This window comes from Corvus hawaiiensis, chromosome 3 (genome assembly GCF_020740725.1).
Source record: "Corvus hawaiiensis isolate bCorHaw1 chromosome 3, bCorHaw1.pri.cur, whole genome shotgun sequence".
In the NCBI taxonomy this organism is placed as follows: domain Eukaryota; kingdom Metazoa; phylum Chordata; class Aves; order Passeriformes; family Corvidae; genus Corvus; species Corvus hawaiiensis.
This window is the reverse complement of record NC_063215.1, coordinates 32,175,562-32,200,234: the sequence shown is the minus strand read 5'-3', so window position 1 is coordinate 32,200,234 and position 24,673 is coordinate 32,175,562. Positions and strand designations below refer to the sequence as shown.

Sequence of the window (24,673 nt, the reverse complement as noted above, 5' to 3'; positions counted from 1 at the left end):
GAGAAAATATGATATACTGGGAATGTTTCTACTAAACACCACTAAGCAGGCAGAAAAGATACTTCATCTACTGATCAACTTTATGCCCACTGAGCCAACTCCCTACAGACCTTTCCAAACACAGAGCAATTTCAAACAGCTACCATTAAAAAATAAACAAAACAAACAAACCAAAAAAAACCCCACAACACCAAAAAACCAAAAGCAACCCAACAAAACCCCATAAAACTAAAATCTATTTAATCCAGGAAAATGTTTCAATAGTAGTATGTATTTGAAACTTCATTTATTTCTTCTCTCACCTGCAGTTATCAAAGCCCCGGTGTCACAGTAAACAACAGTTAGTCAGGTTACAGGTTTCATTCTGCAGACAGCATAACTACAACAGAATACCAGCAAACTTTGCAGGACCTTCTTGACTAAAATCCAATCTCTAACTCTGAAAATACCTTACAAACACCATATTAGCATAAATTAAATAAATTAAAGGAATTAAAACACTCCATCCATAAGGTCTCCCTATGTTTATCCTAATGCATGACGGTAAATTACTGTGACTTAATGCATCAACCTATTTATATTGCAGTTAAATAACAATTAATGCCATAATTAATTCCCTAATGATAGCAACAGAGTAAGATAATTCTTACCAACAGCAGTGACCTGCACTCTCTCACTGTCACTTACAACATCCGAAGGAAAAGTGAATTCCAAAGTTTTTGACACTACTTGTCGTTTATTCCCAGTCAAATCCAAAAGGACTGTCTGAGAATATGTCTGTTCCAATCCTTCAGCCTATGAAGATAAAGACAGGGGGGCTGAGTATCCTTCTGTTGTTGATCCTGCCCTGAGCAGGAAGGTTGTACCACTCCCTTCCAACCTCAACCATTCTCTGATTCTATGACCTTGAGCATTTATTGTAGGATGAGATGTACAATTGTCTACCACCTTCCACTGAAATGGAGCCCAACACAAATCAGACATCCAAAGCTAGGCAAGTCTTATCCGTGTCTAGTTTACCAGAAAGCCTGCAGGCTAAAATTCCAGCACCAGTAGCAAAATACAGAAATGTTCATCTAAAATAGGCTTTGAATGAAAGCCAGGTGTATGGTAAAATCAATTGCACTTATCCAAACAGTTACCTGGTCTACTCTCCACAGGTTATTAAATTAGCTATAGCACCAGGGGTTCAGTGATACACAAATAGGTTTCATCTTGCTTTCAAGAAGCGTTAGACAAACTATCTGTGGTTGAATAGATCTATGTGTTCATTCCTGGAAGGGGATCTAAAGAATTTTAAAGGACAAATTATTTTAAAAGAAGTGTTTTCTACTTAAAGCCACCTGACCCCAAACCGACCACACAAAGCAAGAGGCAGACAAGTACACTGGGTTGCCTTTTTGCCGAACTATGTTGCCTGTTTTCGGGAACAATTTACATCAAGAACAAACCAAGCTACAGGTTGTTTACCTTTACTAAAATTTTCTGGATGACAGCATCAGAAGGAACAGATGATATTGCTGTCACTTTGATAGGAATCTCTCCCAGCTGTTTTGGCTTGATTGGAAATTGAACAGTTTTCCCATCTTCACTTGGTACAGATATAGACTGTTGATTTGCTGTAGCATTTATTTCATTGGATGTTAGAATAATTTCAAAAGCATCATTCATATCCAGGATCACAGTAACCTGTAAATACAGTAATATTTGCAATACAAAGTGTTAATTTTGAAAAGCTGCTTTCATAATCTGCCACCTGTTTTGTGTGTAGACAAGTAGGTCTGCCCACTAAAGAAAATACTCCAGTTCTCACAAAGAAAGGCATGGTCTTCCTCAGTGATGAAAACCCTGCAGTATCAAGTAACATTCAAAGATAAAGAGATTGTTTTTTACCTCAGCTTCTTCTTTCAAATAATTAAAGATGTTCACTTCCAAAATGAACTGCTCTCCTCTGATGATGGAGTATGGAAGGTTCAGGAAAATGAAAAAAGGTTGAAAAACTTCTAGCTGCAAAACAAAATCAGTCATGAACCCCTACAACCTAGACTAGAGACTAGAAAGAAAATTACTATACAACTTGTCTTCTGATCACTTTTAAATTCAGTGATAGAGTACGTTTAGTTGTACTCTACAGCTGACAAAACGCATTACTGCGGGGCTGAAGCAGAGGGCAAAGATGCTTCTGGTCGTAAGCACCTTTAGAAACACCATTCAGACGAGAGCTGCTGACAGCTTTGACAGGGCAGCCCCAACAGACGCAACTGAATTAGGACTAAGAGTCTATCATCTTGCAAGTTTGGAAGCTGTGAACTGTCCTGAACTCTCATTAAGGTAACTGAATTGCTTTGAGTACACAAGTAATGAATGATTAAGACTCTGTAAGTTGACCTATTTTCACGTCAATACAATAATAACTAACTAACTCACCCAAATTCTGTAACTCAACACCACCTTACAGTGCTTTTTTTATTTAGTAAGATTAATCTTAACGTAAGTTCTTTAGTTATACTTCTAAAAATATGTACTTTATTAATTAAAATAAAAACTGCAGAAATACACCAGCAAGCAGTTTCTTTTATCTGCGAACAGAGCATTTTGAAAGAAATCTTGACTCTAAGAAATCAGTGTTAACGTCTCATCAAGCTGAATGGGATCAAAATTTCACTGTTTATGAACAGCTGTACAATAAGAATGGCTGGGACATAATATCCTTTATAAGCGAAATGTCAGTTAAAAATTATTTTAATCTGGTTTGCATTTAAAAAAATCTTCCAAGTGTTTTGAGTTTCAGAAACAAAAATCCCTCAGCTTTTCTTTTCTAGCTAGCAAATATTCCAATGCTTTCTGTAAAAAAAAAAATTTGTTTGCTAAAGCTCTCAGTGTCATAAACTTCTTTAGATATTAAACATTAGAGAAGTTCTGATGGAGACTTTTTTGGTTAGTTCATAGTAAAGGCTTTCCCTATGCACCTATTTTTTTTTGTCTTTTTACTTTAAATAAAAACTGAAGTCTTACACTCAGGGATATGCCAGTATATTACAATAAAATAAAACTGAGTAAAATTATTGACACTCTGTGTAGGAGAAGTCAAAAAAAAAAAATTATGCAAAGCAGTACATGACATAAAGCACGCAGATGTCACTTACTTCCTTCCCCCATTACATTTTTCATGTCTTTCTTTTAATTGCCTCTCTGTATGGTACTGATTAACATGTTTCAGCCATATGGAACTCTAAAGCACAACCTAAATGTCCCAACAATAGTGAAGTACTGAGCAGTGCATGGGGGTGATTATAGCTAAATTATTATCTCAACATCTGTTCTACTTGCAGCCTTCTCACATTTGAGGATGAGAGGCCAAGTGTGTATTTCCACACAGTTTTAATCAGAAAACTATCCTTTTTTCTGTCCCATCTCTGCCAAGCCAACCAAAAGAAACAAGAATAAGGATTCCAGTCTCAAATGAGCCTTAGCCACAAAATCCAGACTGGGCTCCAAATTCTGTAGTGGGGTTCAGATCAGGGTGTTCAAAGCACAAGCTCTGTGTCTGGTATAGAAGCCAACTGTGAAATCTCGACCTAGATCTCAGTTTGGATCTCAAAAGTTTTTCCTCCCCAAGAATTTGAGGGCATGAGAACTTAAATGGATAAGCTGGCTGTCTACAAGCTATGCTTCCCCTAGTCCAGGAACCAAGATGGAAATCCACGGCCCACTGCTACAGTTTCAACCTTTCTAAACCTAGGTATGTGAGTGGAATTGTCTCTGATAGGAACATAGCTTCTCTAGGATCTTTACATAATGAATGGAAGGATTATTCTATGTATATAAAATACTAGCTAAATGAGACTTCAAGCATTAATTCCTGTTTTAAACAGGCTAAACAACTCTCTTTAAGCAGTGGCTTCCTTGAATACAGAGTGATCCTAGGACAACTGAACTTGTACACTGGGAATCTCAGGTTAGAGATCTAACCTGAGGAGTGCTGAATTTAGCTTAAACTGCTAAACTCCTCAAACACTTGGAAGCATGAAAAGAGCCTCAGGACACAGAAATTTGGGAGCAAGAAGAATCTCATCCCATGGCTAGCTCTCAGGGTCCACTCTGCTCCTCAAGCTAAGTCATCCAAAACTTAGCACCTATCACAGATCACAGAATGGTTCTGTTGCGAGAGACCTCTGGATAACATGTAGTCCAAGCCCCCTGCAAGTTTATCTAGATCAGGGGTACCTGTGTATTCCAGGACTGCTTTTGACAGATAAATTTAGTCTTAAATCAGCTCTCCTGTTCTCCCTCCCTGGGGTAAGTGTTAGCCGTAAGTGTTAGCAGAGCAGCAGACAAATGCCTCTCACATCCCAGCCACCTCTTTCCTGCCAGTCTGTGCAAACCTCACTGCATACATTATCAATTCATGGAATGCTCTCTGGGAAGAGCCAAGAAAACATGCAACACTGTTCCCAGATAGTCATTCCCCCTTTCTACATATAAAGATTTTGAAATGGGCACATCCAGGAAGTACTCTTCTCCAACAGAAATAGGCATCCAAATATCTGTGTAAAGTCTTAGATATATGCATGAGCCAGAAGGGAAGGCAGATATAGTATCATACATGTCCTCAGTGATGATGTTTTCTTTACAGTTTGAATACACGCGGCTCTCAGTCTCTTTATTAGTATAAGGAGGTGCTGCTGTTAGAACTAAATCAGAGTCCAGCAACAACCTACAGTGTTACCAGCCTTAAAGGAGAACTCTAGTGAGATGGTACCTCCACCGGGGCAGTTGTCACTCCAAGCCCACCGTTTTCAGAGATCACAAAAGCACTGGCTACCCAGGATGTGATGGTATCAGGTACAATGGCATCCACTGTGGTTTCTGTGTCAGATCTGATGGCAGAAGGGGAGAGCAGACTTTCAAAACCATCCATTTACAGACATCAGTAAGTGGATACACACATCTAAAATGCATGAAAAATTAAGTCCAAATCCTGGAAAGAAAAGCTGCTCATTATCCATTTTTTTTCTTCTAACCATTTAGAAATACTGTGATGGGATCAAAATTATTTTAAAAATTTAAATTATTTTAAATTACATGAATTGAAGGTAATTACACTGAATCACATTACATGTAATCCACTTTTACACGTCCTTTTAAAACAATCCCAGATGATGGTTGCTTCCTGAACTTCTCAGCTGTAAAAGAATACAAGATTCGTGCTTCACGATGCAGGTCATGTTTCACCATCATTTGACAGTTTGAACTATGCATTGAATTAGGTGCAGACAGCAATAATTTCCCTTTCTAGGCTAATCACCATCTTTTCATGTCCTGTAGAGAAAAACGCTAGGTGTCCCTATCTATTATGTCCCCATCTGTAAAAGCCAGAGTTTCTTTTGTCTCCAGGATTTTTATCTAGCTTATATTGAAACTCCTAGGATTTCAGTCAGCATAATCCTCTCTTGTGCAGTTGTACAACTCCTCATTTTTCCGATTTTCAGTCTCACTTGTGGCCTCTAGGTGGTAGCAGAATATAAATAATGCTACATTTTAAAGCAGTGTTCTTCAGCACTGGTGCAGAATGCTACTGAAACCTACAAAAAATAAAAAAACCTGCAAATGCAAATCAGTTTCCATTTGCTTCTAAATTATACCTCATTTCAGTGTCGATCCAAAGCCAAGTCTCTGGAAAATGTGTCCTCACATAGAGATTGCTGAAATCAGGAGGTCCATTTTTAGATACCGGCATATCATCACCGAAACCATCCTCTATAGGTATCATTCCACCATCTACAAAATAAAAAATACTGTCCTACCTACAAATATCTATATTTAGAAAACTCTAATAAATGCAATTAAGAAAATTCAAATTAATATACTGTTTGGACTAATCTATAGCTTTTTACATATGGTAAAACTACTGTGTGACACTAGGATCTTTTTTATTTTAAGAATAAAAAAGTTTCACACCGATTTCTACAGGGCCTCTGTGGAGTGCTTATGAAACAGAGGCCATGCAGTTTGGCTACACATGACAAACCACTAAAACATGTATCGGCTGGAACTGCATATGAAAACTCCACTCACCCTCAGGCTTTTAAGGGGTAATGTCACTGCAGTGAAAAAGGAAAATTTCTAAAATGCTGATGGTACAAATTTTGTATGTCTGGAACCTTTGAAATGGTAATAGTTTGTAAGGCTGGATGCAACCTATATGCAGCACAGTAAGAAGACATTATAGGGGCCCTATCCCATGGACCTCCTTCCCCACTCAGTAAACTAGATTTGACTACATTTGTTGTATTACTTACAAAGAAAATGTTCCTTATCCTCCTCAAGAACTGCATCAGTTGATACCCAAAGGCTGCATTTCTGGATAAAATTTATACAGTGTATCTCAATACAGGACATTCAAGACATCAACAGTGCTTATCTATTTTCTTTTTCTCTTCTTTCTTTTTAAGTAAATAAAGTCATAAAGCAAGCATAGAACTAAAGCAAATAATATACAGGAACCATACAAAATGGAGGTGATATGAATCTGAGTATTTCCATAATGACTGAAAACTTTTCAAAGTGAAGACTGTATCAAGCATAAAGCAACCTGTATTTATGGAAGTATAAATATATTCCTTGGCATTCAGAGTATTACATATTGACTAAATTCACACTTCAAAACTCATATAAGCCATGAAAACAGTACATTGTCTATAGTTACAAAAGTTAGAAAGTTCACTTTTTTCTGGCAAGTGATGTGCAAATCACTAAGCAGTAAAAAAACCAACAGCCTAGAATTATGAAAAAATAAAGTACCTGAAATACACCAGAAGAACCTCTGACCAGGGGGAAATACTGCACTGTGCTGTATAAATTGAGCTCATGGAGGACCTAAGAAAAAAATAAAAAATCATCCAAAGACTGAATGCCAACTACAGTTTTAAGAACTTTCACTGTTGCTAATTCATACAGCTGTACCACAAGCTGTAGCTTGCTTAGCTCTCATGCCAAAGAGAAGAGTCTGTGACAGGATGAAGGGGGTTAGGTTGCAGTGGTTTTACGATTAATGGAAGGGTGACCAAGACCATCTATAAGCCTAGAACAGAGCCTACAGCCCATCGATATTTTATGGCACTTAGGCTACGTACTTCGAGCACTTTAGGAATAATATATATTGCAAGCTCTTTCAAACTGTAGATGCAGTAGAGCTTCTGCAAGTAAAGGTAATTTAAAAGTATGAATAATTATTCTGCCCTCCCAAGAATAAAAATTCTTCATTTTATATTATTAAATTTAAATAACACAAAACACAAATCATTAGGGTTTTTTTTTCCTAATTTCTTTGTCTTTTCTGAATGAAGAAACTGCCAAGTCTTAACAGTTTATCAAATGAAAAACAATGAAGTATTGACTGGAATTCAAAATGCTGTGTCTATTACCTTTTAAGCCTTACAGTCATTGCTGCTCATATTACTTGCAAAAGTAAAAAACATTTGCGTAATTACAGCCTAAAAATCATGCTCAAAGAACATTACCTGTTCAGCATATAATCTGTAACATTTCCACAAACATACATATTTCATACACACAATAATGAAAACCTTTTTTCCCATATACTTACAGATTCTTCTGTTATGTCACTACCTTCTCCCAGAAGCTTTGCACTTCTATCAACAACTGAAAGTCCAATTACTGATCCTGGCTCTGTTGTACTGATTTTAAGGGAGACTTTCTCAGATGGCTTGACCTTATCTTTGCTCCAAGAGATTTTAATCTAGAAAAAAGTGAAACACAGCACTGATTTAAATTCTACAGTGATAATTACAGCTGTTATCAACTCTCAGAAAGTAGGTTTTTTACATTATTTGGCTATAATTAAGACCCTGGATTTGCTTTTCCTATAACATTTGGGACACTGGGGACCTCTGAGAGTCTTTTTCCTAGGACTTTTGGTAACTTGGATAAATCGTGAGGCAAATGGAGACATTTTTCGTGCAGCAGGACAAACAGGCTCCCTACTGATGTCTGGTTATAAGTGTTAAAGTCTACAGAGGAGAGAAAGAATTTGAACTCATCCAGGCTTTGGATGGTGCCACCTATAAAAAATTATAGTGAGGCTTTTATTTGCACAAAGGACCAAATCTCATCCTAGTAAATAAGCTTGAAAAATCAATTCATTGATGCACTAGGCGTTTTCCCACTCTTATTCAAACTTTTTTGAGTTAAAGCATTGACAGTCCCAAGAAACACAAACACTGGTCACAATGTGACCACTGACTGGCTAGAACAAAGTCTTCATAAACATTTACAATTCTGCCCTTAGAGCACTCACGATACCTTGTCACTATATTAGCCAGAGGAATCTTTGGCTCAGTAATTGACCAAACTATTAAAAATACGAGGAGATGCTGTGCATCTGTTTATGTGGAAAACACAGCACCAGTAGAAACGACTTGCAAATATGCAAAAACTGGACCCTAACTGCACTGGTATTATCAAAAGTCTTTCCAAAGACTTGCACAAACCTCAGATTAGATCCTCAATGAAAAAAGTTTTTACAGTTACAATCCTATGATCTAAAATACTGTTTGCCACACAGCACCCGGACAAAAACATGGTCTCAGACACAAGTTCAATACAATTACCTTGTCATCCAAAGCAGGCTGGATAGGGACAGTGAGAGCATCATTTACAACAACTCCAAGCTCATCTACATAGAATACAAGTATAGATATCAAAGGAGCCCAGGAATTTTCTGCTGTTAAAGAGAATGTTTCTGTAGCCTTTGTGCCAAAAGCCATAATTTGTTCCTTAGATAATACCTGAAGGAGAAAAAAATGTAGCACTCAAACTGTTGGTATCCTCAATATGTCATAAGCTCAACAATTCTTTCTACAAGTAGCTGCTGGAGACACATAGCTGTGATTCACTGGGTTTTTTTACTAAGTGGTAGACCAGTTCTGTGAAAATGGGCATGGTAGGTAATGTAATATTTAAATAATAGATTTCTTTTAATAATAATAATTCTTTTTCTGTGTTTTAATTCCTGTATCACTACGGACAAGTAAAGAACTACAACAAGTGTACACATATGCTATGAGAACATAGAAATACAACAGTAATAGGGTTGGCTCATGTGGTCATCTGTAACAGCATTTGAGTTTGGATCAGGCATATAGTTTTAAAAGCAAACCTCCAAAACATCCTACTTAGAACACTTTGGTTTGCCTCATGGAGAGTGTGAACTGGGGTCTAGTAATCGCTCCAGTTAAAAGCAGGCATTCATTTTAACAGATCAGATTAGAGCTAGTATGAAGCTACCTCAAAATACCTGGATTTCAGATCCACAGCAACAACTTTTTCACTCTAAATTTGTTCCTACATAGACTTACTAATAAAGACGGAGAGATGAAAGGCAGTTCCTTGCCTTTGGTTGCATAGACCTGATTTATATTAAACCTTCTAGAGAGTGTTTCTATTCTAGAAAATACATAAGAATGCCCAAATTTCACATGTATTTGTATATAGGTTTTCCTAATTCAGTTTACTGTTAAAGTCTGTGAAAGAAAAAGAATATAGCTAACATGGTCACTAAGATGCAGACTGTGAACAAGATAGGCACATGTTAAAGACAGGATAGGAAACTTATGATGGTATATATAATAAATCTTTCCATTCAGATACTGGAAGATACAGTAGAGCAGCTGAGCAATTAAACAGGCCACTACCCAAGACATTTATTTTAAAATGCTTCCTGTGAATTTCCCTTGTTAACAATGCCACTCTGTCCACTCAACCATCTGTTTCCTCAGCAGGCAGCTCTTCTCACCCTGTACCCACAGGCTCAGCCTGACAGCCCCGAATCTGCATACGGGCTCCACCAGGCCCCTGCTTCCACCTGCATCTGCAGGATCTGCTGACAAAGCCACAGTCTGGGCTGCTCCTGGGACATCCTAGTCCCTTCTCCCACTGCAGGTGCTCTGCACAGTCAGAAACAGTATTGTTCTCACAGCTGTGCCTTATCTCACATCTGCAAGCAGAAATAACCCAACACCCAGATCAGAGAAGCACTTTTTCCAGAAGCACCTCTTTACAGTGCCAGGGGCATTCCTCCTAGGTAGAAAAATAGAGCTCTCTTTCATAAAGTACCATCCTAGTGGAAAGGAAGTTTTTTGGGCCTCCTCTTTCACAAAGGACAATTTAAAAATGCTGAATCTCTCTAATGTTTAATCACATTCCACTCACTGGAGTATTTCTCAAGTTGGTAAAAGTCACCTTGGATTGTCCCCAAATGTAAAACCAGTAACTTACCAGATAGTGGTACTCTCTAACTGGCTTGTTGCTTGCAATACTCAGCTCAAAAGGCTTCCCAGCCTAGGAAAAGCACATGATTCATATGGATGAGTATGGAAAACCAATGAGTAACTTCGTTTTTATCATGGCAAGTTTTGTCTCAGACTGTACCTTTATATCCTGGCTCTTTGTTTTAACCTGGAGATAAGTCTGACTGGGGGAACTGAACACGTCATAAACACCTATGTCAGTCTTACTGCTGAGGAACTCTGCCTGTGAGACAGTGCAAAAAAAAAAACCTCTTAACAAAACAGCAAAATCCGTGGTGTTCATGTATGTTGTACTGTTTACAAGAGCATGGCACCCGTAGTAAAAGACCACTTTATGCTTGCTTTGGGTGTCTGGGTTTTTCTCTTTTGACATCTTAGTTCCCATTTGACAAGATCCATCACTTTCTTTCCAGCTGTAACATATATAAAATATGAAGTAACAAAAATAACAATAGGTGACATGTCAGCTATTGCAGATACCAGGACAGCATATCACTGATCCTGGCTCACGCAATTTAGTGTGGCAACACTCCAAAGCAGCATGTTACAAAGCATTACCTGAACTCTCAGAGTTTTTGTATCAGACAGGATTGGAAACTCAACATCAATTACTCCATTTTCTGGGACTGTGTAGTTCAGGACATGGACTGTCAGATTTCTCTCCTCTGTTGCCTCATTTTCCAGATGAGAAAGTGAAGAGTGATGGAAAAGCAGGTCTGACTGTTGAGCAGTGATTGTTACAAGATTCTGCCTCTCGTCAGCTGTCAGCTGGTTGCTATCAGAACGTGACACCTTTAGCTAAACAAAAAGAAAGAAAACACTTATCAAACCCATCGAAAAAGGGTAAAGCTAAAATGCACAACACATAGCATGTAACAATATATTTGCATTCACATCATATCAAGAAAAATAAGGTATCCTCAGATTTCTCACACATCAATAGCTTTATTTTTGCTCCCTATAAACATTGCAAGTAGGCAAGTCAGGCAAGAACAAAATTATTCATAACCCCAGGGAATAAAAAAAGAATAAGATGGAACTGAAAGGAGACGTGACGCACTTCAGCTCTCCCAATTACTCTTGTAGTTGAAAATGTTTGTGTCTCAGGTAAATTATACATATCCCACCTACAGTCTGAATACATAACTTTATCACCACCACAAGAAAGGGCAACCTAACACTTACATCATGTGGGAAAAGGAGTCAGATGAGCAGAGCTGGTGCTGAGTCAGATGTGTTTATGAATTCATCAAATGAGTTGAAGACTGAAACCAGGCCGAAAATCAACAGTGTGCAACCTCTTCATCATATATCAATCAGCACTGCAACTTACAACCTTTATGCCCACATTCAAGCAGATTTTCATCCAGTAAAATTATTCTTATTCTGAACTATACACCACCAAAAAAATCAACTTTTACATTTAAAAGCACTGATGTTTCCCTTTTCAGTCCATAGATGTCACTGCACTACCTCTCCTCCTCAGCCATGATTTTCCTATTCTCTCTCTGAAGACCATATGCAGGTCTCCACTTATCAGTAACAGCAGCAGCTGCTCATTCACACTTCTTTGGGAGCATAACTGATACTTTCCTGTCTGCCAGCTGCAAGAATTGCCAGATGCCTCAGCTGTCTCTCACTCAAGTAATCTTTGGAAGAGGAGAAAAAAACAGGTGGATTCAAACTGGGATACTGTCAAGGAAAATGAAAAGCACAAAACCCAAAAGCCCAAATGATCAGGTGAGCATAAAGCTACACCTTGAGCCTACTCTTGAATCTACTCTGGAAGAGTATATTCAGCCTAAATCACTGCTATTTAGGTCTCACTTCTATACAGTAAAAGCTCAAGAATTGTAAAATGGATTTTCAAGCAAAATGCAGTGATACAATCTGCAACCTCTGCAAAATGTACAAATATTGAATGCAGATGAGGGACAGAATGAAGAACACGAAATACTTCTATGAGTGGACTGCAGCTGGCATGAAAAGGGACAGGAGGCAGAAAGAACACCTTCACTTGAGAGCAATGTGGTTCGATGAGTTTTAACTGAATTATGTAAAAGCTGCTGAAGTAGATAAATGCACTATATAAAGTATATATTTGTGTGTCTCTGTGTGTATATATATAAACATACACAGAGTTAGACATAAAAAGGGTTGGAACTCAATAACTAATCTGCTGTTTCAAAGCACAGTCACCTAATGGAAAAGAACCAGCTAGGGAAGATTTCTCTTCCATGAGAATGCTGAGAAACTATACTCACATATATCCTGCCAAGACTACAGCATTCCTTGCCACTTTACCCTTTTCTAGAGCAAATGCCTCCAAATTTACTATTTGCTGATATGTATTGTGAAAAAAAGAAGGAATTTGAAAACCAATCTGTAAATTACACTTAAAAATCCAAGGCAAACCTTGCCATATAAGCATAGAGGAGAAGTCACATTTTCTTATCCACAGATGATAATCAAGATGATAAACAAGAGAACTTACAGTAGCTATGAAGTTCAGAGAAGGCTTTATAACTCTGGAGTAGTCTAGAAATTCAATAAAATAGTCACTTTGCTTTGGAAATATGATGGTACTTGAATTTTGGGAGATTCCTGTAGAATAATTGTATGTGTTTAGATAACATGCATTTAACACATATATTACTTTAGCAGCAATACAATTTATTCCCCGAGTTTGAAATAATTCTATCCTATGTTTCCCCATTTCCACTCCTATCATTCTTCATCCTTCTAGCTGAACATCAGTACAAAGGTGGTATATGTTCTGGTACTGCCTGCTAGAACTATAAGGCTATGTCAGAACGACACAAGGAAGGAACTTACTAAATCCCAAATCAGCCAGCTTCACCTTGCCAGAGTTTCTACAGAAAGTCTGTAATGAAATCTAGTTTCAGGGACAGGCAGAAATTTTGTATACGGTTTTTTTTTCTAATGTGCAAGGTGCAGTGGAACATGAACTCACAAAAGCCCCTCAGTTTGCAAATCAGTCCATCTAGAAGGGGTTAGACTGTGGACAACATAGGACCAGGGAACTCTTTCTACTAATGTGGCTTACAAATACCCAAAGTCAGGCAAGTTTATGATTAAACCTAAATTTGTAAAATTCAGGCTAATGCTAGCAATTCTTTATGCCTGCTCTTCTCATCAAAAAGGATCAGTTACTGACTTTAAGCTCTCATCAGAATGTATTTCTTGGCTATTTAATCAATCATTTAGCATAGAACTCTATTCAACTGAGTTAACAGCTGGTTAAACTATTTAATTTCTAGGCAAGCAATGCTCAGATAATATATCTGCGTGTGGATGGTTTGTGGTGACATCAGTACATGATACTTTTCTAGCGCTCCAAGCTCTTCCACACAGCAGTAAGGCCTTCCAGCCTCACCTACTCTGGATTTCCCTCAGCAGACCTCACACAGCCACATACCTGTGAGTGACTCAGTCACCACTGCGATCATTTCTATCGGCTCTATGTAATCGCTGTCACCTTGGTGCCACGACTGCTCAGCATTCAAGTTTTGCAACATAAGCTTGTTACAGGTTACATTCACAGATCCATTTATCTGCAATGTTGGAAAAAATAATTGTTGAGCCAGAAAAGCCAAGGGGCACCCTTCTGTCTACAATAGCTTATTTCTGGTTAAGCCCTGTAGCTCTCTCCATATACAAATTTTGGAGTGTCAACACCAGAAAACTATGAATGCTGACCCTTTATTTTTTTGCTGTCAGCAACCATTTTTATTGAATCCAGTAGAAGTTCACTACTTCTTTAGAGGCAACAATACATTATGGAAAAAGTTAATTTTTTTTTCCTAATTTCTAGAATTATCCATTTCTACATGGCTAGCGCCATGGTACCTAAGCTTTAGAGAAAAATTCAATGAACAAGTTCCTGCCTGAGAAGAGGCGTACACCCTATTCAGCATCTGAGCTCAGAGTTTCTGTAGACTAAGTGCTGCTGAAGGCACGGAAGTCAGACAAGGGCTCAAGTCAGCAAACAGAAAATTACAGTTACCTCATGTAGCAAAACTTTAACCTTTTTTAAACACAGTCCACATCTCAAAAGTAAAATGTCTGATTTTTCAAAAAGAATGCAATTAATCTATCACCTCTTTTAAGTGCTCAGATTGAAACTGTATGTCGTTTTAAATTTCACGCTTCAGGTTACAATTACTGCAGCAGCTCAAACGTAATTGCTGGCAATTAGTAGGCAAAATGCTTTGGTTTCTACCATGCTAGAGCTCCACCTAGACACTTGGAGTGCTCTCCTCTGGCCTTGTGACACAGAACTCAGTGTGCGGCGGCACACGGCCAGGGAGCAATCCTTAGTATGAGTCCTCCAGCACCTATGTGGCTCCTGGAAAATTTTTTTACCAGGGTCAACTGGTACTCTCCAAAATAACTTCTAGGCACAGGCAAAGGGAGCACAGGTGCCAAGAATCATTCTCAACAAGCAGTCTGAATGTACATGCTTTAGGCTGGAAATTAAAGAGAGTTTAACACTCTCCATGCAAGTCACTCCACAGACCATGCCAGCTGAACTTGGCACTCAGGAATGGTCCCAGGTGTCACTTAAACCACAACAGGACACACATTTAAACAAACTGCTAAGAGATGACTCACCTCCATTGTTATTGTTATATTTCTCTTGTTTGTCCAGTAAGAGACAGAAAGGCAAGTGACTGTTACAGTTCCCTTTACTGGCTTTCCATACGTGTACCTGAAACACAACAGGCAAAGTCAAACAACACTGCACCACCCTCCAGGGCCTGGGCTCCTGAAGAGCTCTCAAGGCAAAAGATCCTACTAAAATACTAATCTCTGGCCTCAAAAAATGGCTAGAACACATTTTTCCTTTGAAACGTGGAGTTTGCAACACTGAGACCAGTTTATCAACACTAAAGATGGAAGCCCAAAACCTGGTGAAGATACACAGTGCTTCTCTTTCCTGCACACAAGCTGTACAAACCTATTAAAATTATTATGGGCTGTACAATGTACAAAAGTTAACTATCCTAAGCTAAAAGCTGGAAGCAAGTTATTGAATAGAACACTGATGTAGCATCATAACAAATATGCAGTAGAGTTAAAATGGGATGTGGGAAGTGTAAGTATTTTGTTTACCAGATATTGCTAACACGAAATGAGATATTTCCAGATATTTGTTAATAATTATTACTAATTATTTAGTAGTCACAGTCTCAAGAAATTATTGCAAACAATGTCCAGCTGGGGCAAATCTGAAAACTGTAACTTACTCCCTTCTTAGGATGACAGTAGCAACCTGCAGTCACTGAACAGCAATGAAATAAAAATTTTGTATAAATGTTTCCAAGTCATACTTAAGAGAAACCATGACATTTTCACATTGCAACAGAGAAGTGAGGGCAGAGAGGAATGACATAGGGACAGACAGGACACCTAAAATCATTCCAGTCCTCAGCAGTAATACATGCAGGTGTGATAACTTTAAAGTACTTTAAATCATTATGCAGCCACTTAAGTAATATCAAAGCTGAAAAGCAGACAGAAAGAAAAATCAAACAGCATAGTTACAGGAATAACTCTGATAACACTGTCTTGTATTTGAACTCAGTCTTTCTAATCAGACCTAATTATAGTCATAAGTTTCCATTAACCTTGAAATTATACTGCCATTGGGCGGCGTCCCTGTACTTAACTTAATCTAATAATACTCCAGAGAAGAAAAAGGGTTTTATGACATCTACAAGTGTAAGGGGAGTAAAAACTCTTGGTATAAATAAACGTTATGTCTATAAAAACAGTCACCAGGAATGAAGTCATTCTCTATGAATAATTACGATGAATCAGGAAAACTTTGTCACTGCTGGGATTCAATCTCAGGTGATTCACTGCTGTCTGAATTTATTGCAGCAACCAGGTACACTTTCAAATACTTTATGAGTATACCAAATGAAAGAGTCAAGTATCCTGTGGAAGGATCCTGTGGAACAACTTAAGAAACCAAATATTACCTGACATATAGTGGATTCCAAAAGCAAAGCAGAATGGGGGAAAAAAAAGGCAAGGGAAACGGTTTTTTAAAATTCCCCCTTAGGAGATTCACAGAATCATAGAATGGTTTGAGATGAAAGGGATCTTAAAGGTCCTTGCCGTGGACAGGGATGCCACCCATTAGATCAGGTTGCTCAGGGCCCCATCCAACCTAGCCTTGATAGTTTATAATATCAGGTTGCATGGATTCTACAAAACAAAGTGTTTTCTAAAAGTTCAAACATTTAATTTAAATAGCTTGCTACACAATCATTTCTGCATTTCACTTATAAATGGAGTGCTTCTTCAGAAGGTATGTATTTTTAGGCATTAGATAACCCACAAAAGACCCTTTATGTTGGTCTTGGATAGATATATCAAGTAGGTCTACCCGACTCTCATCTTCAAAAATAAAACTAATTTCTCTTTGAGATTAATGCATGGTAAATTTTTGTGTAGATATTTGCTCAGCTGAAAAATAAAATATTGTTTACACAAGAGTCTACACTGAAGCCTCTTCTGAATTTCTCAAGAGCTTTTAATTCTTTACCCATTTACAGGTATAGGTATTTTGATAGGAGAAACCCATACTCAAAATCCACAATGTTGATTTATTAGAACAAGAAGGATGTTCACAGAAGTTTGCCTAATCTTCCAAGTAGTTTAATAAAATATAGCTACTCTACCTACAGACCTGAATGTGGTAAATTAGAAAGTACCATAAAAGAACCATAAGAACAAGCAAAAAGTATCAAAATACGTATTACAAGCAAAAAACTTAAGATTTTCAAATAAGGTAGCTGAAAATGTATAGCTATACTCAAGAAGTGCTTACCAGACCAAAAGAACTTACTAGAAATCTGAAGATCTACTGAACCTTGTTACAACAAAATCCAGTTGGATTTTGTTGGATACTAACCAACTAATTCTGAATAGATGGGGCTCTGTTAGCATTCTAAATATAAGTTTTACTTTGACACTTAGAGACCCGCAGTAAGTTTCTTAAGAGTGAGGGTGACAACAGTATCAGTGATTTACTTACCTTGCAGAGACAACACCAGTTACATCTTCATCTCTCAAAGAGTAGTATAAGGGTGTTGTTATCATGACATCAAATTTTGGTAAAACTAAAAAAAAAATTACAGAAAGGATTAAATTCACAGAAGGATTTTTTTTTTAAGTAATAAGGGTAGAACATGTAATTTGATAAAGACTTCTAGTTTCCTAAGTTTCCTAATATAAGGTAAGATGCATTTTTAACCCAATCCCCAGACTACGACTTTTTGTTGAAAGGAGAACAAAGCGTCATAAAAGCAGCCTGCACATAAGCTTGTAAGTCTGAAATATAAAACATTTAGCTTATTCAGCTTTGACAGAATCATCAGCAAGCTTCACAACCACATACTATACAGATATTCTGGGATCATTAAAACTACCAGAGATAAACAGGGCAGCTGATAAGAAGGTATTTTTTGTCAGTCTCAGAGAAGCCAAAGATTTGGAAATTAAAAGTTTTTGTGAGTATTTAAAATGTTCATGCCAGCCAAGGGAAGCTAGTATAAATTAATGGAGGATCACTACTGATTCTGATCACTACTAAATGCCCTTAAATAACACTTACCATATTCCATCACTTTAAATCTTTGATAATGAACTTGACCCTATTGAAAAAAATTCATATGAGAAAATACATACAATTGTGGTTAAATCAGTAAATTTAACATACCTTCTTGGCCAAATCCCACCCATATTCAAGTTAAACTACAATTTCTCACATGGTGTGATTTTAAATCATGTCTCAATCACTATCAGCTCCCGTAGAGACCAGTAGTATACATTTGCAAAACAGAAGGACGCAGAAGCTCATGTGAAGCAGTGTATCTAATGAACAGCTTGCGCAGCTTCCAGTCTGCAGACATCTACATATGCCTGGTTTCTCTATTTAAAAAAACTGAATACCTGAGCTAGCTAGCATAAAACCACCTAGCATAAGTAGTCACAGTCATCATGATAAACCGACTGACATACCAGCAGTACCTTTGTTAGCGTATCTTAAATTAACTTCTACAAACAAGAGGCTACTACAGTGTCTATCTAGTGGACTAGACTACTTCAAAAGCACATATAATCTTATGATTCTACATTTACTCAAAAGGGGGCTGCAAACAGTCATACTTACTTCAGCAGATACTCCTGTGTTATATCTTCTTGTCTCAGCTATTTATTACTTAAAATCAAGGAAAGAAATAAAAAACCCTATAGAATGTGCTGTTACTTGTGTTCTATTTTCCTATTTTTCTAATTTTTTCACTTATTTCCTGATTTTCTTGAAGAGGGAAAAGAAGAATGAATATGGATAACCAATTGTCAGGGTACATCAAGATGTATCAGATAGGAATGACTGTTTGTGGCAAGAGAAGATAAACTGAGAACTCCTGTGGTAAAAAACCCCTAGGATCAGGACCTAAGCTAGAAACAACTATAAACTTTGGTTACCTGATCAACAACTTTGCAAGTTAAGCATCACAGACCAAGCCCTTTATACATCTATATTTACACATTTCCTAGCAAAATACTCCTGTCAAAGTAAAAATCAGACTGCTGCCAATTTCATTATTAAGTCACTGATCACCAAAATGACTGCCATATTTACATTCCTAGGTTTGAAAATATACATGCAGAACCAGATATTTTCACAACATTTGTGCAAATCATAATACGTGCAACACAAAATGCTACAGCGTTGACATGCATGTATCAGCCTACAGTCAGATTACTATCAGGTAACCTCAGGAACATGTATCTTAGGAAAATGACCTGTAGTGAATTCATCTCACATCTTGCTCTCTGTACAGCTTTTATTTCCAGTATTAAGTATGTATGTGACCCTTGCCATAAAGCAAACCCTGAACAAAATGTTACCCCAGATAGCATGGTAGAAAAGCATCTCCCTTGAAAATAAAATTTTGTTTCACATTATCTTAGAAGTAAAAAAAAACCCAACAAAACCTACAATTAAAAACTAAGAACTGTTAAGTAGTAGAAAACAAGAGATTACAGTGAGACTAGCACTCCTGGCTGCATCTCCTCTAAAATGACAAGCTTTGTGACAGAAATGAAGCCATGCTTCATGGTTCAGGGAAAGGCAAAGACCCTACTTGGTCATCTTGATGATTTGAATACCAAGCCAGATCTCCCACTAACACACTTTTCAGCCAAGCTGGTCTGAAGTAGGACAAGTAACAGCACTTCAACCACTCTATCATTTTAATTCATTGGGGCAAGGCTGTCTCTCTGGCAAACATTGTTCAAATATACTGAAATGGAAGTTGTTAAACCAGTTTCCAGGAACAGTGGCTTTTCAGACAAGCAGTCAGTTAGTTATATATGCACAACCCCAGAGAGATTTTTAGGAGTTTTCTTTAAGATAGGAAAACAACATCGTGCCTATTCCATTTTTTTTCCAGAGCTGCTTTATTCTAGTACAGGTTTTGTCTTCCATGCCTTCTCCTGCTTCTTAAGTACACTCGCCCTTCTAGACTAACATTTTGCCCTAAATCATCATTTCTTAAACTGCAGAACACCTATTGCATTCTGTGTCCATCGCCCAGAGTAAGAAAAAAGTGCCAAAAAAGAGATCCACAGAAGCATTCTGGGATGATAAGGATGAGCTTTTCTGCAGGAGAGCCTTAGACGCTGTGGATCCTGACATCCAAGAATCCCTAACAACTACAGTCTAGATTCTGCTCTGCTGTGATGAACTGCCCTGCTTTAATTCATTAAGTCTGATCCAACAAAAGTGAGGTCACAGGAACTGTTCCCCACAGATTTCTCTTCTTTGGCAATTGAAAGTCCCTGGAATGAATCGGATCTGGGTCCACTTTCTTATTTCTTTCTGACATTGACACGCATCGCTGTTAGAGCATGGGGAAAGACTCTGGGTGTGGTCCAGGGTTTTGCCCTGGAAAAGCGCAGTGCTGGCACCGGCTGCATTCCTGGGGCTACCTCATTGTCTCACAGGCCCTGTCAGGAGCACTCTTCCGCCTTAGCTTTGCAGCTAAATAAAACAGATTTTTGTCTACACAGGACTAACAGAAGCACTTCATGATCACTTCCATGCTTTGTTTTTGCATGCAGGAAACAAACTCCAAAATGAAATTCTGTTCAAACTCAATAGCACAGTCTCCAGAAACTAAACAGAGTCCCACCAGTGTCACCACTATTTACACTAGCAGATCCTGACTGAATATCTGTGCACATTTGCAAACTACTGAAGAGTCAGCCAATGCCAGAAGTTTTCTGTACAGTCTGATTTTGAAGAAGTGTGACACATTTTTAAGCAATTATATATACAACATTAAACTTAATGCATCAAATGTGAAATCCATAACTGACCTAGCAGTAAAACATGACAGAATTCACTGTGGATACACTGCAATATATATTAAACCTCAAAAGCTAAAAACTTCAATATGTAAAGTATATAAACATTCCCGGTTGATTCTGAAAGTTGCTTTATAGCTGAAGCTTTGAAAAAAAAAAAAAGTAATACTCTTAAAAATATTTTGGAAAGCCCTTGTTGCACCTGAACCATTACTACTCTTCAATATTTGATAATAAATTTATACGTAACAACTTCCATAAATTAGATTACAAAATGCTGTTTAACTAGAAACAACTTCTGGTTGGAGGTGTATGCTACTAAAACTCAGCAACTAGAAGTCTTTCTGCAACAGGAAATAGAAGATATCCAACTAAAATACAAGGTAGAGACTTGGAAACCAGACTTTAATTACTCTGTCTTGAGTTTTCCTGGAACAGCTGTACTTACACCTGAACTTTTATTAAAATATACTACAGGATGTTTAACAGCAGCAAGCAGCCAAAACCTGATTTAAAACAGGATTCAGAGGCAGCACTTCCAAAAATCAAAACTCAGTACACTTGAAAACTGATCTGTAATCACAAGAAGGGAAATTTTATTTCATCATTTAACAACTCTTTAAAGACAAGAGGGAAATCTGAGAAAGAAAGCCTGGCTACTTAAGTAGAAAGTTCAGGTCATGGCATCAGGATAGCTAAGTCATGCAGAGATCAGTCTGGGTTTGCCATATGAAGATGTTCCTAAAGCCTGAACAGATCCATAAGCTGTGCTGGATACCAAGCAGAGCCAGAGCTGGCAGTACTAGTTAAGGATAGGTAGACATACCTATTAAAAATCCCAGTCATACACTAAGTCTTCCTTAGCAGTAAATCTAAGTTGTCAGTGACCTCTGTTACCACGAAGAGATTGGTGAATCTATGCAATTTTATATGTGACACAATAAAACCTGTACGTCCCCTTGAAAAACAGAACTGCTGCAGAAGAGAAAGGAATATCCAGGTAACAGCTAGGAATATCCACCAGGAGTCATCTACTCACTCACTAGCTTTCACTGAACACCAACTAAATCTCCACTATATCACCAACATAGAGACACCTACACAGCTTAATGTTCAAACTGAATCCCATCCCATATGATCTTGTATTTCACTGCATAAACTCCCTTGCAATCAAGAGAATAAAGTAGAGTTTCCCATTAGAAAAGTTATTTTCTTTTATTCTGAAAAGTGTCTTGCAGGTCTCATTAATCCAATGGCTGACACAGTATCAGAAAAATAGGTCTGTGAGACAATACACTAGGCAGCCTTAATGTAATAGTGTGAATATTGCAATAGTCATTTAACGTATCTTGCATATGATATCCTTATCCAATGAAGATGCTGTGTAGGCACATGCTATAGAAATAATGCATAATGCTTTGTCATTATATTCAACATGGAATTTGACAATTAAAGCGGAGCAGGTGTAAACAAAAAAGGGCCTGAAAGTAAACATAAGTATTTCTGTGCGGGACTTGGGGTTGCTGTTCTATTCCCAGAGGACAAGCACTGTAAAATAGCCAGGTTTGTCTGGACACCAAGGTCTAAAACTTTTTTAGAATGAAATACACTCTTCTTTTTGTCCTCTATTTTGATTTTAATTTTAAAGAGTTTAAATGTCAAAAGGAACCATTTAGCCTGATCTCCTTTTATCCCAGGTTTGGTTCCTTTGTATTCAGCTACTCCAGAAACCTGCACTGTTAGAATGCATCTCCCAAAAAGGCAATCATGAAGTGTTAGAGAACACCTAGAGAACTGCATCAACCACAGTAGCCAGGAGTGACCCTGTGTCTTGAGCTGACACCTAAAGCCTTTTTAGTTATCAGTTCTCGATGGAGAGTACTGTGAATTTGTCCAGGCACTTTTTGATCCCACCTGAATTTTCAGTATTCACAATAACTGCTAGTGCTGTGTTCTGCAGTTCAGTTATGATGTTTTAGTCATTTTGAAATCACTCTTTACCTCCTTTACCTGATGCCCTTTAGCTCTGTGTTGAAATAGACAGGAACAAAACGTTCCCTATTTACTTTCTCCTTGTTACTCGTGACTGGAGAAACATTCCCACTCTGACATGTATTTTCCAGGATCATTAACCTTCTGTAGCACAGCTAAAATTTAGAATACCATCAACTACAGTCTATTAAGGTTCCCTTCACTTGTCTCACAGCTGTTTCATTAGCACAGATGAATTTACAAGGCATTTTTCTTTCAACTCTCCAATTTGTTTTTCTTTTTGGTTTTGTTTCAGGAGGGAGTGGCACTCATTCAGATACTGAAAACAGCTGCCACTGTTCCTTCATCAATTATCTCCTAATTTCACCATTACTCAAGCCTTTGCAGAAAGCCCAAGCAGCATATCCCACTTTTTTGCTTGGCAAGTGAGCTGTTGAAGGAGCCCACCACTGTCACCAACCTTTGTTTCCCTGTCTGAGCCACACTTCCCCAACTTCTGAAAAGCACCTACAATAGCTGTGAGTGGGGATGGCTTGACAGCTGGATCAGTGAACTGGTCTGGTCTAGGCAAAGAAAAACACAGATGCTTTTCAATTTGGGTCACTTCCCCACTGCACTTTAGATCTCAGCCTGATGGCAGCTGCTTCAGTGTGACTGAGAGGCTGCTGAACAGCAGTCAGGGGATGGGAAGGAGTGGCAGAGCACAGGGAGGAGCGCAGGAACAACTTAATACATTTTTCCCATCACAGACAACAGCAACAACTCCACACCCACATGACAACGTATTTGAAAAATCCAGTTCTGACACTCACTTGAGCACCACCCTCACAAACCTAAGCCTACAGAAATCTATCAAACACATAACCGGTACTGTTAAATATTACTCCCAAGTAATACATGATCACATGAGTTTTTCTCCTTTCTACTCATCATCTCCCTCATTATGTAACATTAAGCAGTCCTGTTTATACTTGCTAAATGTCTCTGAACAGCCACTGCAAGCCAAATAGGAAATGCAGTTCCCAAATTATAGGTATTTAAAAGCAGGCTGAATAAACCTGACACACAGAGTTTTGAGCAGCTAAACCTCCAGCTATTTTTGAAACATGTTCCATGGTGTATCCTTCCACAGCTTGAAGGATTGGCCTGAGAGAACTACTGCCAATAGCAACGTCCAACACAGACTCTTCCAGTTTTGTTTCGCAACAGTTCTGTATTACTAGTCACCCCTTCTGTTTTACAAAGTTATTTTTTCCTCAGTAACTCATCAGTCATTGTGAATCACTGAAACACCCCTAAAGATCAGTAAATAGTCTTGCTCTTCAACCCTTGAGACACTTGACTGGCTGCACAGCTGGCACAGCAAATTTCTGTTTATTTGCTTTCAAAATAAACGTAAGAGCATTTCACTTAAAAAGAAAAAAACTATACTCCATGAGATCTTTCTTTTATATTAGTATTACAACCCCTCACTATTTTAATAACATTTTTATTCTGGAATCAAAACACAGACCTTAGGATAAAGTATGTATGCGGGTTTTTGTATCCTTCTCTACAAAACCATATACTACTGACAATCTTGTGAGGTTTGCATATTATCTTTGCATAGTATCTTGCACAATATTTGACATGAGGGAAGGATTTGGTCATCTCATGAGCCATGTTTACAACTGTCTTCAGCAACGTAAGCACAATTTTATACACATCTAGCAGAAGAAATAAATCTCTCTGTGATTTGGCAATGTTAATACTCACGTTCACTTCAACCTCTATGGACCAGTCTCCCAGTGGAGGGTTCATTGATAACTGAAATTTTTTGGAAACTACACCCAAATCACCCTCCTCCATCAACCACTGCTGAATCAATTTCCTCCGAGGATCCTAGGAGAAAAGTCAAGCTGCATGTTAAATATAAGTTGCCTTGCTAGCAAGATTTAGGT

The 24,673-nt window shown here is 37.9% G+C and overlaps 1 protein-coding gene across 2 annotated transcripts in view; it reads right to left on the bottom strand.

Moving 5' to 3' along the window:
* The window catches only part of CD109 (CD109 molecule), a 70,609-nt gene that overhangs the window by 26,993 nt on the left and 18,943 nt on the right, over window positions 1-24,673 (bottom strand). For both annotated transcript variants that reach the window (XM_048298359.1, XM_048298360.1), the window contains 18 exons: window positions 24,489-24,614; window positions 17,980-18,019; window positions 17,401-17,485; window positions 14,967-15,063; window positions 13,771-13,906; window positions 12,826-12,935; window positions 10,890-11,129; window positions 10,453-10,554; window positions 10,300-10,362; window positions 8,634-8,810; window positions 7,610-7,762; window positions 6,805-6,879; window positions 6,303-6,363; window positions 5,646-5,781; window positions 4,763-4,880; window positions 1,894-2,007; window positions 1,471-1,689; window positions 651-795 (listed from right to left, as the gene is read on the bottom strand). In XM_048298359.1, coding sequence (XP_048154316.1) covers window positions 651-795; window positions 1,471-1,689; window positions 1,894-2,007; window positions 4,763-4,880; window positions 5,646-5,781; window positions 6,303-6,363; window positions 6,805-6,879; window positions 7,610-7,762; window positions 8,634-8,810; window positions 10,300-10,362; window positions 10,453-10,554; window positions 10,890-11,129; window positions 12,826-12,935; window positions 13,771-13,906; window positions 14,967-15,063; window positions 17,401-17,485; window positions 17,980-18,019; window positions 24,489-24,614 — 2,197 coding nt within the window. The remainder of the gene's footprint in view (window positions 1-650; window positions 796-1,470; window positions 1,690-1,893; window positions 2,008-4,762; window positions 4,881-5,645; window positions 5,782-6,302; window positions 6,364-6,804; window positions 6,880-7,609; window positions 7,763-8,633; window positions 8,811-10,299; window positions 10,363-10,452; window positions 10,555-10,889; window positions 11,130-12,825; window positions 12,936-13,770; window positions 13,907-14,966; window positions 15,064-17,400; window positions 17,486-17,979; window positions 18,020-24,488; window positions 24,615-24,673) is intronic.